Source organism: Drosophila hydei, unplaced genomic scaffold (assembly GCF_003285905.1).
Source record: "Drosophila hydei strain 15085-1641.00,03,60 unplaced genomic scaffold, DhydRS2 tig00000001-arrow-pilon, whole genome shotgun sequence".
Classification (NCBI taxonomy): domain Eukaryota; kingdom Metazoa; phylum Arthropoda; class Insecta; order Diptera; family Drosophilidae; genus Drosophila; species Drosophila hydei.
This window is the reverse complement of record NW_022045643.1, coordinates 10,444,377-10,460,966: the sequence shown is the minus strand read 5'-3', so window position 1 is coordinate 10,460,966 and position 16,590 is coordinate 10,444,377. Positions and strand designations below refer to the sequence as shown.

Sequence of the window (16,590 nt, the reverse complement as noted above, 5' to 3'; positions counted from 1 at the left end):
TGAGATTGATTATAAAATATTGGCTAAGAATTAGAGACTGTCAACAGCAACAGGGAGTTCTGTAGTCGGGAGTGTCCGACTGGGAAATATGCTGACTCCTATTGCAAGATGCTGTTCAAAATTCTATTGCTATGCAGACACATACACATTGGCAGTGTCTTTATATCAAAATTGTGGAATTGGAAAAGTTCCCTAAAAAAAAGCTGCTTCGATTGACGCGTTCAACAACAACAAATGCCTAACTTGACCTAGCTTTTAGCATAGATCAAAAGCATATCTACTTTATGGGCTTCGTCAAGTCTTTTTGAGCATGTTCAATATATTTAAAAAAAAAAACAATATATCCTAATAAACCATTTTTAATGTGCTTGGAGTAAAACAGGCAACTGGGAAACTGAGTACAAAAAATTTACTTGAAAAGTTGAAAGTTTATTATCTTTTTTGTTTGTATATTATTATACTGAATTTAATTTCTTTTTTTTAATATTATTTTTAATATTATTAATTAATTTAATTTCATAATTACTTTAATTTCATAATTACTGCCTAAGAAAAATTCAAATAAAAAATTTGAATAAAATTTCTTGAATTTTGATTTTTATTTAAAAAACATGAGCTCAATTTTTCTTTAATAGGAACTCGCTGCTGACATCTGATAAGAATAAGAATAGTACTATAAAGTGTACAGTTAATAAAATAAACTAAATTGAAAAGGGAAATACCAGATTTGACTTATTCTGGATTAAGCTAAATTCCTTGCTCCAAAAATAATAACTAAATATTTATTTAAGTCTATAGACACGCCACAGCTGCTCAGGCAGCTCTCTCTCTCTATCGGCTCACAAGGAAACATATTTGCCGCTTAAATAGTTTAGCAAATAATTCAAAAAAATTCAAATATGCTTATGTATAACTGTAAGTGTATGTATGTACCAAATTTAAGCTGCTCTGGCCTAGCGAAAATATAAGAAAAATTAAAATAAATTTGTAATGCAAAAAAGCGTGCAATAAATTTCAACACCCGCGCGGAAGCAGGATGAGGAAAATATAAATAGGTTGACTCTGTGTGCGGTTCTTGTTGTTATTTCTTGGTTTTCTACTTACATTTTTTTTTGGATAGTTGGAAAGGTTAGCTGGGGGCTGAGCTTGCCGTTGGGGTGCGGACAATGGGTAGAAAGCCGGCTGATGTGTGCTTGTCGCTGGCAGGGCCAAAAGTACTTGAAGAATTACACACAATGCATGCATTATTCATGCTTACTTCAGAATTTGCGTTACAAAGTAAAAAATGCTGTAAGGACACTTCTAGCCTAGCTCGACACTCGAAAACCCGAAGCAGCCACACACTCAATGACTCTCTGTGTGTGTGTGTGTGGCAGGGAAAACACGAATAAGGAAGTGTGAAGGAAAGCCTGGTGGAAAGCAAAGTGCGACAGAGTCAAGCAAAAAGCACACAAGCCAAGAGAAGGCAACAAACCGCTGATAGATTAGAGTTTTTTTCTTCGTTTCGGTGTGCTTGGTTTACTGGTACACCCACTCAACATGGCCCACACTACCGCGGCCACGCCCCCACTTTCGCGCCCTTGGCATGCAAATTGCGGCTCCCACAACAAATGTACATAATCATGTCAAATGTCAGCTGAGACGAATGCACAATGTGAGCGCGCGAGGGGACGGGGGCAGGTCCAAGTCAAAGTCCTGGCCAGGCGCTGCCCGTGACAGCGCCAGCTGGCATTTCAATTGGCTCTCTGCGAATCGAAATTGCGGTAAAATTGATGAGACCATCAAATATTGACAATTGCATATCTAATTCGGTCCGTGCGGCACACTTGAAGGACTCGTAGACTCGAGGCCTTCTGTTCGCATAAATCAACAGCTCAAATATCAAGCACTTTGTCTTTCAATCCGGAATTCATTCATCCCACAGGAATATGGCGGCCACAACCACCCAACCACCCAACCACCCACACACATTTCCTGCTTCTCTGCGGTCGAGGGACAAAATTTGATGTTTTCGCATTGGATGTGGTCAAAAGTGACTTTCACATTTTGGTTTCGTAATTAGAAAAGCATTTCAAATGTAAGAAGTGCAATTATGTTTACAATGAGCTTCGAATGACATTTGGTCAGTGTTTCATTCCATTGTGAGATTAAAATTTGCCTTAAACAAAGCCAAAGGTGACGCAGATTTGGGTACTTAATTAAATTCCTTTGACATTTAAGATGTGTAATTATATTCACAGTTAAATGTCCGTACAGCTTTCTAAATTGTATATTAATTAAATGTTTCATTCCACTAAATTCTGACTAAATATAGCAAAATGCCAATTTGAGGTTTGAGTTTATAACAAGAAAACTATTAAGTATATATAGAGAGACAGATATATAATAAATAACAATATATAAAGTAAAGACATCACTATCAGAGTGTTTCATTCCACTATCCCTGTGGTAAAGCTTAACAAAAAGCGACAGTAAATTGGTATATTAATAAGAAAGTCCTTCGAAGAGTCGAAAATAAATTTATATCTAACATGAACTTACTAAAGCTTACTGAGTGGCAGTCTTCATCAATGTTTCATTCCAATGTACCACTGAAATGTAGTCAAAAATATAGCCAAAGTCTGTGTGATTTGATAATTGAGAAAACAAATGCATAATAAATATGCTTTCTCTTGGAATGGGCTCTATGGTCGTTGTTTCATTCCAACGTTCCGCAAAAATCTTAATCTGCACATAAAAATTTATCTTCTGGTTCAAATGATATTATATATTATATATTCTATAGAGTGAGTATACTTACTACTATATGTTCATTTAGCGCATGTTTCATTCCAATGTTCCACAAAAATCTTAATCTGCACATAGCTTCTGGTTCAAATATTATATATTATATATCCCATAGAGTGAGGATACTTACTACAATATGTACATTTTGCCCATGTTTCATTCCAATGTTCCACAATCTGCACATAGTTTCTGGTTCAAATGTTATATATTATATATCCTATAGAGTGAGGATACTTACTACTATATGTATATTTTGCCAATGTTTCATTCCATGTTTCATAAAAATCTTAATCTGCACACAAATAATTCACAACTGCATCAAATTAGAAAATCATTTGAAACATTATATATATTTTTGATTTATTTTCTATATTTTTTCATAAATTTCGCAAGCTGTAATAATTGAAATTGTAAACTAGCGTTTCATTCCCATTGGTCCATTTCTTTTAAATGCCCCCAAAAAGTTTTATAATTTGAGTTTCAGCTGAAACTAAAAGTGGTTAATGTACGATATTGGATTTGTAACTGATAAATCTGATATCATTGATAACCAAACTCAGTTACTCCGCTAAAAGTAGAGTATACATTGTATAGTATATACATTCTCTAGTATTGCCAATAGTACAAAGTGTGTATCATAACAAGCTCGTGGATAAGTTCGTGATGTAAATGATATCCTTGTCCATAATGTGATTGATTCGCGACGTTTGCCCTTCCCTTTGCCGGGACATCGTTCGTCGCTAAACAATTTGAAAATAAACAAATGGAAATGGAAAATCAGCAAAACGCGGCAGAAAGGGGGATGACGTCTTTGTTGCTGCTGGACAATGGAGGCGTGGCACAAAGCCAATAGGCGGATTACATGGCATTTCACTCATAGCGCTCTGAAGTTCGTCCGCTTGTTCGTCCTTCGACCAGGCTGATCCTTTTGGCAGGGTTTAGCTGTAATCGCTTCTGTAATTGCAAGCGTATCAAGTCGTTCAAGGATATTTAGTCAGGCCTTGCCTATCGCCCTATTGACTATACTCATTGCTTTGCCTAGGGATTTTCATGTCGAGCGCATTTAATGTGTTCCTCTAGAAGATCTTCCTGGCTTAAAGCCTAATTGTCCTGTTCTCAAAGTTTTGTAACACTTTTACTCAGTTCATTACTTGGGAATCATTGGAATCAATTGAATTTTCAAGTTCTTTGACATGGACTCTCTGTACGAAGATTATTTGATAGTTATTTTTGAGCTCTATATATACCTGAAATATAATTCAAGAAACTTATCCTTGATTACTTCTAAAGAAAAACAATTTAATAACATAGCTCACACATTTCTTCTTTTATTAGAACTTGACTCATGAGTTAATACAAAATATTTAAAAATATTTTAAATTAAATGTATTAACTTTAAGCACTGCGAAATTTCCATTTCAATTTTCGGAATATCTTTTCATAAAATATTTTAAAAAATAAAATAATATAAATATTATTATATATTAATATAAATATTGTTATATATTAACATAAATATTATTATATATTAATATTAATATTTTATATTAATAAAAATCATTTAAGTTTCCATTAAAAAGTATTTTCTCTTCACATGTATGCAAAAATATTTCATCTTTCATATTTGACCTTAAATATAAAATTTAAAAATTTTTAAAAATATAAACAATTTAATTATTAATTGAAAGTTTTTTTTCAATTTTTTTTTTATAGATTCAACTTATTTTCAAGTTGTCAAAGAGCTGAAAGCGAGCTCCCAGCACATAATTGAGCCGAGTGGTTGGGTCTTATCAAGCCGCACACGCTGCCATCGAGAGCGACCCTCCGTTCCCAGCCATTGCCTCATCATCTGCAGCAGCTAAGAGGAAGAGGAAGAGGAAGAGTAGATGAAAAAAACTTACTACATCATAAACTAGAAACATGTGGGTAAATCGAGCTGTGGGTGTGGCAATGGCTGTGGTTGTGGAAGCTGGCGGCACGAGTGGAAATTATGTTGATAACCTCGCATGATCCTGACATTAGAGCTGCTCTAGCTCCTTTTGCTGCTGCTGCTGCCGCTGCTGCGGTTGCCCAAGAGATGGAAATGCTCACGTACTGGCTTAAGTATATTTAAGCATATGGAGAGAATCAAGTGAAAATCAATAAAAACCAAACACGTCTACACAAATCACATGAAAATCGATGTGAACTGGCTAAGCGCGAAGACAGCGGGCCGGCGGGGCAGATGTATGCTGGTTGGGGGCGTGGCAACTACGATTGCGTTGTAACCGAAACTTAAAGGATTGCGTCTTGCTGCCGCTGGTGCTGCTGTTGTTGTTGTTGTTGCTGTTGTTGTTGTTGTTTTATTGGTAAAACGTGCAACGCATTATAAAGTAACCAAACAGAGACAACAAAAATATTTCAATAGCCGATTATTAAATACCCTGAAAATGATGAAAGAAATAAGATTAAAGTTAAAGGAATATTATGTATTATATATTATATATTATATATTATATATTATATATTATATATTATATATTATATATTATATATTATATATTATATATTATATATTATATATTATATATTATATATTATATATTATATATTATATATTATATATTATATATTATATATTATATATTATATATTATATATTATATATATATTCTTATATTATTATCTGATAATTTCTTTGTTTTTATCAGTTTAAAAATACAAATCAAAATTCAATTAAATGTATTAATTTTTTTGGCTAAATAAATTTTTATTTTTTTTTTTATTTATAAGCTATAAATTATCATACATTCTTAATTAAAAATATTGTAATTACATTCTTAAAATTTTAATTTTTCGGTCTTAGAAGAAATTTTAATATCAAAATATATTTAAAATAATTAACATTCGAAACTAGAAGTTTATTTGAAATATATATAAATAATATAAAATTATTAGTCTGTGCGAAATATTTAATTTAATTAAAATAAATTACGTATTTTTGTGTTTTTGATTACTAATTAAACCCACCAACAAAATCGAAAAAAAATGTTCAGTAACTTTTAGTTAATTGACTTTAAACAATTTTTTTTAATTAATTATATAATTAAATTCAATTAATAAATTTATTTTCTTTTAAATAAGTAATTAAAACCTGAGAAAATATTAATTAAATTTGAATTAATTGAATATATTTATAATAATTTTTTCTGGAATTTATTTAATATTCAGCTTAAGCTCAAATCCTATAAGAAAATAGAGTTTGTAAATGAGATTTTCAGTATTATCTGCTCGTCCTATAGAGTCTTATGCCAGTTATCTATAGCATTAACCTGACCGCAAAAAGAAGCTAAAAACTTAATTTCATTAAGATAATCGCTTAGTTAACCGAGTTCAGTTAGTTGAGTTAGATGAGGCAGCTATATAGCTATTGAAACAAGGACAGTAGCTTATAAATACCCTAGCTTTTCAGTAACCAACCTCCGCACATAGTTCTTATGCCTCAAGTCAGGGCATCCGCAAGAAGCAGAAGTAGAAAAATGTATTCGCGTTTGGGCCATTCCACAAAAGCGCATTAAGTGGTCCATTCGCTGGGCTCGTTCAATCGTATCCCAGGCCAAGCTCTTCTTGATTATGGCTATGAGTTGGCCAGAGTCTATATATATATATACAGCTGTGAATGCTATGTGTGTATGTGTAGCTATATCTAGGCACCTTTGAGTAGTTTCGCTGCGATTCGATTCGATTCGTTTGGATTGGAAAGGATTGGCCTGCAAAGCTTAAGTGCCTTTCGCACGGAGAACAACAATCGGAGCTTTTAGTGGAATTTACTTCTTATATTTTGCCCTTTGATGTTTCGCACTTTTCACATTTTCACATTTTCCAAATGTTCGGCGCTCGGCGCTCTGCAGCGTGTGAATGCGCGAAACGTGTTCAAAATTTCACAATTTTCCTTTTTTCGAGCGACTTTTCTTTGCAGCTTAACAATGAGAGCACAAAGCAACTATCGAAAGATATATATATATCGATAGTTGTTGAGAAATTCAAGGAGAACAACTTGACTTAAGTGGAATGAGCTATTATTAAACTTTGCATAGAAATTCTTGAATAAGTCAGTTGCGAAAATGCTGTTAATAGTAATATAATGCTTACTTATATATATATATATGGTCACCCTAAATATCAATATGACGAACATTTTGCAATTCTCGTTAAATTTTCTCTCAAAAATTGTACAAAATTACAAATTTAGTCACACTTTGCTTCGGAATTTCATCTAGCAAAATCCAATTCTCAGAAAATCGAATTCGAATGTATACTTAGTAGAAAACTAGTGACAAAAGCACAAAATCCAATTAGAATTTTACAGAAATTTGGCATCACATTATGAATAAATATAAAAACAGAAATAAAGCAATAAACTATTAATTGAAAAATAAAAAATTAAGAAAAATATTATTTGCATAATACTCGTTTTCTAATATTTAAAAAATGTATATAAAATATATTAATAAATATTTTTTTAATTTTGAATTTTTATAAATATTTTAATTAAATAAATAAAAAATAAAATAAATAATTTTATTAAATAAATAAAATTAAATAATAAACGAATCTGACTACGGACGAAAAGTAATGAAAGTAAAAAAAAAAACAAATCAAATTTTAAATATTTAAATTTAAAAATTAAGTTAATAAATTTAGTTTTTTACTTTATGCGAGTGTTCACTGTGCTTTGAAATTGCAAGTTTAAAATCTTTAGATTTTTTCATTTATTTTCGTTAATAATAAATAAAGATGTTGAGTTTACTATTAAAATTAATATTGAACGTTAACTCTGGACGAGTGTTCACTGTACCATAAAGTCCATATTTAAATATTTAAATTGATATTTAATCTACTTTCATTAATTATAAATAAATATCATAAAATCTCTTATCAGAATTATTATTTATCGTTCTCTTTAGGCGAGTGTTCACTGTACTCACGCCTATGGGCTAGCTATACTCCATGCTTTCTGGCAAACCATTAAATGGGATTTTAATCTTTGCCTCCTTTTCCTGTCAGGAGTTTCCATAGTTTTTCGTTGCTTTTTTCCAGCTGCAACAACAACAACAACAAAGTGAAAATATAAAAAGAAGATGAGGAAGAGGAAGAAGCAGCAAATACTCTGTGCCCTGAGCTCTGAGCTCTGAAGCTGTCACTGTTTTAACAATTCATCTTAATACAAAAAAATAAAAAATGGCGCCGCCAATGGCCAGTCATGCCAAGCGCCACCTACCGGCAGACCCCGCAGCAGCCACAGTCCCAGCCCCACTGCCCTCAGCTTGCCGCTTGCCTATTTGTCACAGTTTCGTTGGCAAAGACGTCGAAGCTGCGGGCGGCTGTTGCAGCCAGTGCTATGTGCCACAAAACTTCTGCCACAAAAACTTGCCATTTTCTCTCCCGCTCTCTCCCCTCTCTATGTGTGTGTGGGACTTACACATGTCAGTTAATGCTGAAAAAATGTTTACACAACACAATTGCCACGAGGGAGGCGACTGTCGCCTGTGGGCGGGGCAAGCGGCCCAGCGTGTGGCCACACGGCTGCCAAAGTTTTAAAGGCCAGCTGCCCCCTCCCCCACTCTTTGTAGTACACTGCAGCAAATGTCGAAGAGGATAAAAGTCGCTCGCATACAATTAATCAAATACATGATTTATATATCGTACGGACTTAACCTAAATAACAAATATATCTTAGGGAGGGAAAGAGAGCGCAAGTGTTTGACCTGTCAACAGGATAGAATAAGAAGTCAACTGTATATTAAAACATTCCAATAAGATGCTTGCGTCTACGCTCACTAAATTAAGTTTTCCAATTGGATAGAGAATACAAAGTACATATGAAAAAAACCTGAAATTAATACACATTACAGGTTATGTGCTCTTATTTACCCTGTAAAATGCAGATACCCTGTAAACAACCAAAATTCAATTTCATAAAACTATAAGAAACAACTCAAACTCACAGCAAACGCAAAACAAACTACTTTCCAATCAGCACAGCACATTTTGAGCGAATTGCTCGAAAAATAAACTCAAATCAAAAGAATTAAAAATGCGCTCAATCATATAATAAATGCGCTCAATTCAAGCATACGCAGCGCTCTTGAGTGCAATTGTGTTAAATACTCTTTAACTCAAGAGCGTTTTAGTTTAAGAGCACACTCAGAAGGTGAGTGAGTGAGTGTGCGAGTGAGTGTGCGAGTGAGCGTGTGTGCGAGCAGCGCGCAACAACAGCTGATGATGCCGCTTGGTAACATATGTTTGCCGTAGCCAAACGAGCGCAGCTGGTGGTAAGTTACTCAGATGATAGAGCAGAGCGGAGATCGAATAGAACAAGCAAGAGAGTGAATAGCGGAGAGGGCAGAGCAGAGGGTGCGGTTGCTCTTACGCTTGCGCCGTTTAGAGTAAATGACACAATTCACGGCCAAGGGGAAAAGTCACTCACTCATGTTAGCGGCAGCGCTGCAGCAGCAGCGGCAGCCGGCAGCGCTGCCTGGCCGGAAAATTGCTATAAAAGCAGCGGCGCATACCGCCGGCCGGATAGTAGCTTTGGAAAACTGCTCCGCCACAGAAGTTGCCGCCCAAGCTCCTCTCAACCGTCGACCGTCAGTCGTCAACCGTGTGTCGTCCATCTTCCACATCGTTTTCTTGGCTGTTGTTGCAAGCTTTTTTTCAGCTGGCAGCGCAGTGCTCGCTCACCCACACACAAACACACACGCACACAAACAGCTGTGAGCAGTTGAGTTGAGTTGAACTGAGTTGAGTTGAGCCGAGTTGAGTTCTGGGCCGTGTTGAGTTGGAAGCAGCAAACACAAGCAGAGCGACTCAATTTCGCTGCCGCCATCAGAGGGCGCCTTCGTCCGGTGTTGCTGTGCAAACGAACGTCCAGTCAAGCAGCGGCCGCCGCACGCAACGCATCAGCTCCAATTGACACGCACGGAGACGGAACGACGCAAGCAGCCAACAGCAAGCAGCAGTAGCCAACCACATGCATAGACACATGTCAGTGTATGTGTGTAGAACTTTAACAAATTCGCAATTCCTTTCCAACAACTACAACAACAACTCAACTTTCAAGTGCTGTGCGTAAATTAAAAAAAGAGAGCGAAAGAGAAAGAGCGACAGATAGCGAGAGCGAGAGCGATGCGAGGCGGCAAATTCGGCTTTTTTAGAATGTATTAAAAAATTTAAATGTTTAACTAGAATAACAAATTTAGTTGTTGATACTTTTTGCAATTATTTGTTAAACGAGCAACAGAGAGATAGAGCGAGACAGAGCGAGAGAGTATGAGAGAGACAAAGCTTCAGTCAGAAAATTGTGTGCCGTAAAAGTAAAACGTGAAATAAAATTAAATAAAAGCAAAATCGGAAATTAATAAATTAATAAAAGTAATACACGAACACACACACACACACAGACATACACACAAACACACGAAAATCAAATCAAATTCTTGTGATTAAAGTGCATTTCTAATACATATATACATAGATATACATATATACACCCACACACACACATACCCAAACCCACACACAAAAAAACGCATCGAAAAACAGCCGCTAAGGAATCCAGTCAACAAAAAAGACTTTGAATGCTGCACAAATATAAATCCAATTGGAGGCAACACAGCAAGCGCAACGAGTGAGAAATTTTTCCAATTGGGCAATGAAGATGGAAGTGCTCTCAGTACAAAATCACATTCAGGGACAATTCGGCGGCATTGGCACAACAAAAGTTAAAGGTGAGTAAGCCAAATGTTGCTATAAATAGAATTAACTTGTATTTTTTGGTATTGTTATCGTAACTCTGTGTGCGTGCGTCCTGTTTAACGCTGAAAAATAACTGTAAAGTGTTGAAGCGTTTTAGTCTTCGACTCTTCGTTGCCACTGAGTTTGAGCCCAAAAAATTTAAGAGAGTGGAAACTACACTCAAATTTAAGAATTTAATTAAGTTCAGCCTTTGCGTTTGATTAGCTAAGATTGTGTTTTTTATAGCTTTGGCGTGGGTTAAAATCGACCAACTTCAGACGTCTAGAAAACAATTTCAGTTTCTTTTGAAATAATGCTTTCATTTCTTTAAGAAAAAGCAAATGAAAACCCAATTTTTAAACAATAATTAAAAAAAATATATTTATAATTTTTTGTTGGCTTATATAAAAAAATAAATATATAATATTTAAATAATATATTTTTTTTTAATTTTCAAATATTAAATTCGTTTAAAAAAAAATTAAGAATTTCAAATTTAAAAAAAAATGTTATTAATTTATATTTTAAACAAATGTGAAAGTTATTAATTTATCGCCCCGCTTAAAATGTAAGAGAAACTGGCTATATTTTTCGACCCCCAAAAAGTGATTTAAAGCTTCATAAAATATCGTTCGAAATTCCAAGTCTTAAGTTTAGAGAAATACTCAAGATTAATGCTGGAATCACACTTGTGACGTAAATGTGTTTTTATTCCCCATTGGCAAATACATTCATTATAAATTATGTATTTTTATTTATTGAAACACATTAGGAAACATTTGCACTACAAATTTTTAATGTGCTTCGCACAATTTTTATTCTTATTCCGTTTTGTGTTTGTGTTTTTTTTTTTTTTTTCATCATTTTTATGGCCTATTTTTTGATTCAATTAATTTTATAGCGCTTGAAAAACTTTTATCTGATCTTTGGGCATTCAAATGTAAAATTTTCCATAATAAACTGAAAATGTTTTTTTTTTCATATATACATATTTATATAGAATGTGTAATATTACGAACGACTCTTGATTTTCAAGGTTTTCCAGTTAATAGAATTAGCTGTGTAATAAATTGAATCTAAGGGAATTTTCTTCCGGTTTCTGTTCGCCAGCTTAAGTAAATGACATGAGATATGAAGTGCCTTTGCATGCATGTTGTTAGGGGTTGAAAGAAAAACGAAATTTGTTTTATGCATTTTTGTGCAACGTGTTTCTTGCCAGTTTTTGCGCCTGGGGAGCAGCAGGAGCAGGAGCAGGCATATCCTGTTCCTGTGTCTGACGTGCGGATTATGCAACATCCTGTTAATCCCTGTCACTTTAAACTTGGTTAACACACACTCACATACAAACACTCACACAAACACTCGCCAAGTCCTGCAAATTAGAACCGAACACGAACCCAACTGGGAACATGAAAACCAGCCCAAAATTCCAGCAGTGGGAGTGGAAGAGAGACAGACGTTGGAGAGGGATGCGGAGCAGCAGCCTTATGTTGACGACAACATGCAACGACATGTCTGCACACACACACACACAAACAAACACAAATGCAAATGCAAATACATGCACATGCACACCTTGCCGCAAGCTTCGCTTCTGCAGAAGCAGCAAAGACAGAACATGCTATCTCACTCTCGCACCGGTTCTTTGGCAGCAATATGTACTTGCATGAGTGTGAGTGTGTATGTGTTTGCAGTCAATTTAATTTCATGACTGACTGGGCGCATGCAATTTTATTTTCGAAGGACACAAACACACATGCATAGGCACGTAATTAGTCATGCATATTCATATGCTATTCAATCTGGGAAATCTAGGAACCAAATAATGTTGTAAAATAAATTACTTAATTTCCTTTGAGTGAACATGTCTGTTCACTGTGTATGTTCAACTTGAGCAGCAACTTAATTGTGATCTTTATTATAAGACTGTTCTGAGCACTTTATGTATACATATTCATATGCACATATAATATGATTTAAGTCAGCTTTAATTCATTGAAAACTTGGACGGTTTTTGGTATTTCTGGTTAAATTCTAGACTATTCTTCATTGAGTATATGGTCACACTTAAATGCATGCTGCTCAGTGTTTGATTAAAGCGCGAGCCGTACGTATGTAAATACACGCAGTTGTGTATGTACATATGTAAAGCATAAATTTCGAGTGTTTTACAACTGTTTTGATTGAGCTTTCGATGAGGATTTATCGCGTGGTCAAAGTATTCATTCCAAGGTATCAATCACACTATTTATTTAAAACTCCTCACTCAAGGCCAAACGCGATATACACTTATGCACTTATGCATACATGACATGTACACACACACGCGCACATATGCCGCAATGCCAGCAGAAGCTTAAGAGTCTTCCTTAGCTACTGCACTTGGAATGATAAATTAGAATGTTCTGTAAAGTAAATTCAAAGCCCTCGCATTAGCCGCAGGTAGCTGCAGACATGTAAATGTGCGTGTTTGTGTGGCAACAAGAGACATGTGTACAATGTATTTATGTACTTGTATATGCGTGTATGCGTATGCATGTTGATGCTGTTGCTAGGCTGTTATTGTTACTGTGTTTCTTGCTGCTGCTGTGGTTGTTGTTTTATATTGGCGATTTTGAATGCATAAAACAGACAGCCGCAAATGTCGCGTGATGTGCCCGCAGTGATGAATAAGACATAACGACGAGGCGGGGGAGACGCTCTCGACAGAATTTGCATGCGTGTATATACATATGTGTGTAATTAAATGTGTATGCGGTCGTTTGTCTGTTTCCTTTTCGCTTTCGCTTTTGACTTTTACAATGTAAAGTTTACACAAACCCTTTTCATGCAGCACTTGACAAAACACGTTTGTGTGCATGTTTGTATGCGTATACATATGTGCACACATATTCATTTGTGACAAACGCAGCAAAAGACATAAAAACAGAAGAAGAGCCGCAAACATGTGCCGTTAATTTCTTAATTACGCGGGTGCGCCTAAAGCGAGCGAACGAGATGGAAATATCCATTCAGCCGTTGCAATAGAATGGCAGTAGGGACGGGGTGTTGGGGTGTGGCGTGGCAGCTGAAAGAGTTTCAGCGCTAATTACATGACATCGTCGAGCCAAGCCAAGTGGTTAATTTGTGCATATTTCAAAGCCCGGGACAACAGTAAGATATTTAACTGTTTTTTATTTGCATACTACATGCACCTTAAATAAACACACTCCATGATACACACACACACGTGCACATATACATATTTTTTAATGTAAAAGATAAACACAAAAGACGGCAAGAGACAGTGGGAGAACATATAAATTATGAGTTGAAATGAAAAGCTACTGAAGAACAAAATGTTAATTAAACGAAAATAAATACTATGGTTTTTATAAAACAGTTGTTATCGTAGGAAAAATGTTATTTATGTTTACCTTAAAATAATTAGACAGAACATTAATCAAGACTTTATATCGACATTTCTACCCACTGTACGGCTGCTGTACTCGGCTTTGGCTTTTGTATTTGTATACTTGAGTATTAAAATAACAGCAAAAGAAATAAAAACTGTGCAGCCAAAGGCAAACGACAGAGAAGACACATAAAGCAAGGCCTGTCGGTCATTGAAACGGGAAGAGGTAGAGGAAAAGGGAGAGGGAGATATGGGACAGCAACAGCAATAGCAATTGCATAGCAAGGCAAAAGCAAACGCAAACGCAAAAGAAACTGCTGACTAACGAACGAGCGAACAAAACGGATGGGGACGGACGCGCAATCGTCAGCTGGAAACGATGAGGCCTCTGGCTCATAAAGCGAAACTAACTGACCGAAAGAGGGGAAGAGTGGCAAAAAAACACATTACCTAATGGCTGAGTTGACTGCTTTAACGGGGGAGGGGAGTGCGCTTGCTGCTTAAGCGAACGGCTGATTTTCCAGCTGTTGTTGCCAGGTGATTTCGAGCCACCCCCTTCCCGCGCCCTGGAAACGTTGAGTGCGTTGTCGAGCCTGCGCATAAAGCGTGAGTGCAAATTTGAGCTTGCGCAAGCTCTTCGAGTGCGAGAGAGCGAGAGAGAAAGAGTGCGCAAATTAATGGGAGCGAATGCAAGGCTTTTGCCGGTGGCAACGCAGACATCAGCTGTTTTTTTTTGTGTGTCTGCTTTACTTACTTTTTTTGTGGTGTTCTGCCGGTCGAAATAAGGTGACTAAATTTGTGCCTTTCCTTATGCTCTATATCCTTGCATTACAGACTGGACGAGTCCGCTAACGGCACCAGCAACTGCAACAGCCGCGGAGGTGAACGTGGCTGACGTGGACGTTGCGAACGTGGACGTGGACGTAGACGTTGATGTTGTGGATGGCCATCCGGCTTCTGTGCTGCACATGCGTCAGCATCAGGCGCTCAACACCCGCCCGCGGCTCTCCTCATCATCGTCCGCCTCCTCGACGGGCGCCAACGCCACCGTCGGCATCAAGGCCCCCGCCTGCCCAATGGCGGCCAGCTTCGATATGTTGAATGGAGGCAGTGCAACCGCTGGTTATATGTCGAACGTATTGCAGGCAGCACCGCAGACAACAGCGCTGCCCGCTTCGCCGCTGCAGTCGACTCCATCCGCACGCTTCGGCGCCATCGATAATCTGGACGACGTGAGCGCCATTGCGGTGCAAGAACTTTCGCAGCAGTTGCAGGCCAAGCTGCGCGATGCCAAGAGCGAGCATCTCGCCTGTACCGAGGTGACGTTGCCTAACAATTTGATGCAGCGAATTGCAGCCGAAATCATTCGCATGTCGGAGCGAGAGCCGTGCGGCGAAAGAGCCTGCACCATATTCATCGAATTTGAGAGCGAGCCGAACAACGTCAGGTAAACAATTGATCAGCACAAATAGCGAAGATCGTAAAACTAACTCTCTCTCTCTCCCTCTATAGACGTATTGCTTCGTTTAAAGTGGACCCGGACACGGTTTCCATATTTGAGCTTTATCTAACGTTGAAGCAGGACAAGCGAGGCTGGTCCAGCCTGCTGCCAAAGCTGCTCAAGTGAGCTTTTTACATTTAAATGAGAATAGAGCTTTTACTTACAGAACTCCCTCTCTCTCTTTCTCTCTTTCTTTCTCTTATATAGATATATAACACGCAGCAACACGATTATGATCAGTCCCGATTTTACTTTGACCAAGAACAAACTCTACTCTCCAAGTAGAGGCAGCATCATATGAGGCATATGGAAGGCGTAGACGTGGACGTGGGCATGGTTGATGGTATTTTGGATGCTGCACTTAAATCATTACACAAATCCCTCCGAACAAGTAAATGAAAATAAAAGAAGAAGAGCAGCGAATGTAACAGCTCCAAACGTTGTACCAACTCACGTCTGCGTCCTTAACAAAACCCATCCAAAACAAACAAAAAACAAAAAAAATTTATTAATTTAAAAGAAACAACAAACCCATAAAGAGGCAAACTTTGGACCACAATTCAACAAATCCTGCAAAACAAAAACAAACAACAAATCAACGCAACACTAGGAGAAATAATAATAATAATAAAAACAAACCCAACAACAAACAATTATGTATTTTGAGACCTAAAAATCCTAAAAACAAACAAAAACAAATCAACTGCAGTTGCAGGCAACTCAAAACTCTTATTGGACTGACTTTTTGGCTTATAAACAAAAAAGGAACTTTTTGAAACAAAAACAAAAAATCAAATATTGAAAATATTGTAAACAAAAAAAGGAAAATTGTCACTCAGTGAAAACGGTTGCCGGTTATCCGTTTTTAAAAAACAAAAGCAAAACAAAAAAAAAAGAAACAAAAAGCAAAAAACCTCCCAGAAATGTATAAGAGAAAAAAAGAGAGTATTAATCGTATAAGTATATTACGAGTGTATCAGAGAAGACGAATACAAATTTCTATATGTATGTACATGTATGTATATATGTATATGTATATGTATGTGTATATGCAAGCGTCGCTGATATGCTTATGGATATGTATGTATGTTTTTCTTCAGGATCTTATTAGGCTATAAAATCTCTATATATA

At 36.4% G+C, this 16,590-nt stretch overlaps 1 protein-coding gene across 2 annotated transcripts; it reads left to right on the top strand.

Annotated features, from left to right (window-relative positions):
- Positions 1–10,291: 10,291 nt before the first annotated feature.
- Positions 10,292–16,353, top strand: LOC111593112 (protein charybde). 2 transcript variants are annotated; one of them, XM_023305712.2, is made up of 4 exons: positions 10,292–10,556; positions 14,792–15,404; positions 15,470–15,580; positions 15,666–16,353. In XM_023305712.2, the coding sequence occupies exons 1-4, from the start codon at positions 10,481–10,483 to the stop codon at positions 15,757–15,759; spliced, it is 894 nt and encodes a 297-aa protein (XP_023161480.2). In that variant the 5' UTR covers positions 10,292–10,480; the 3' UTR covers positions 15,760–16,353. The 2 variants fall into 2 exon arrangements, with proteins under 2 accessions (XP_023161480.2, XP_023161481.2); XM_023305713.2 differs by lacking the exon at positions 10,292–10,556 and adding an exon at positions 12,670–12,795.
- The last annotated feature ends 237 nt before the right edge of the window (positions 16,354–16,590 follow it).

What these genes read in the sequence shown, in the direction of transcription:
- LOC111593112 (XM_023305712.2), top strand. Translation starts at nt 10,481, where the DNA reads ATGAAGATGGAAGTGCTCTCAGTACAAAATCACATTCAGGGACAATTC. An exon ending in AGCGAGCCGAACAACGTCAG is followed by an intron (nt 15,405 to 15,469) that starts GTAAACAATTGA and finishes CTCCCTCTATAG; the next exon opens with ACGTATTGCTTCGTTTAAAG. An exon ending in CTGCTGCCAAAGCTGCTCAA is followed by an intron (nt 15,581 to 15,665) that starts GTGAGCTTTTTA and finishes TCTCTTATATAG; the next exon opens with ATATATAACACGCAGCAACA.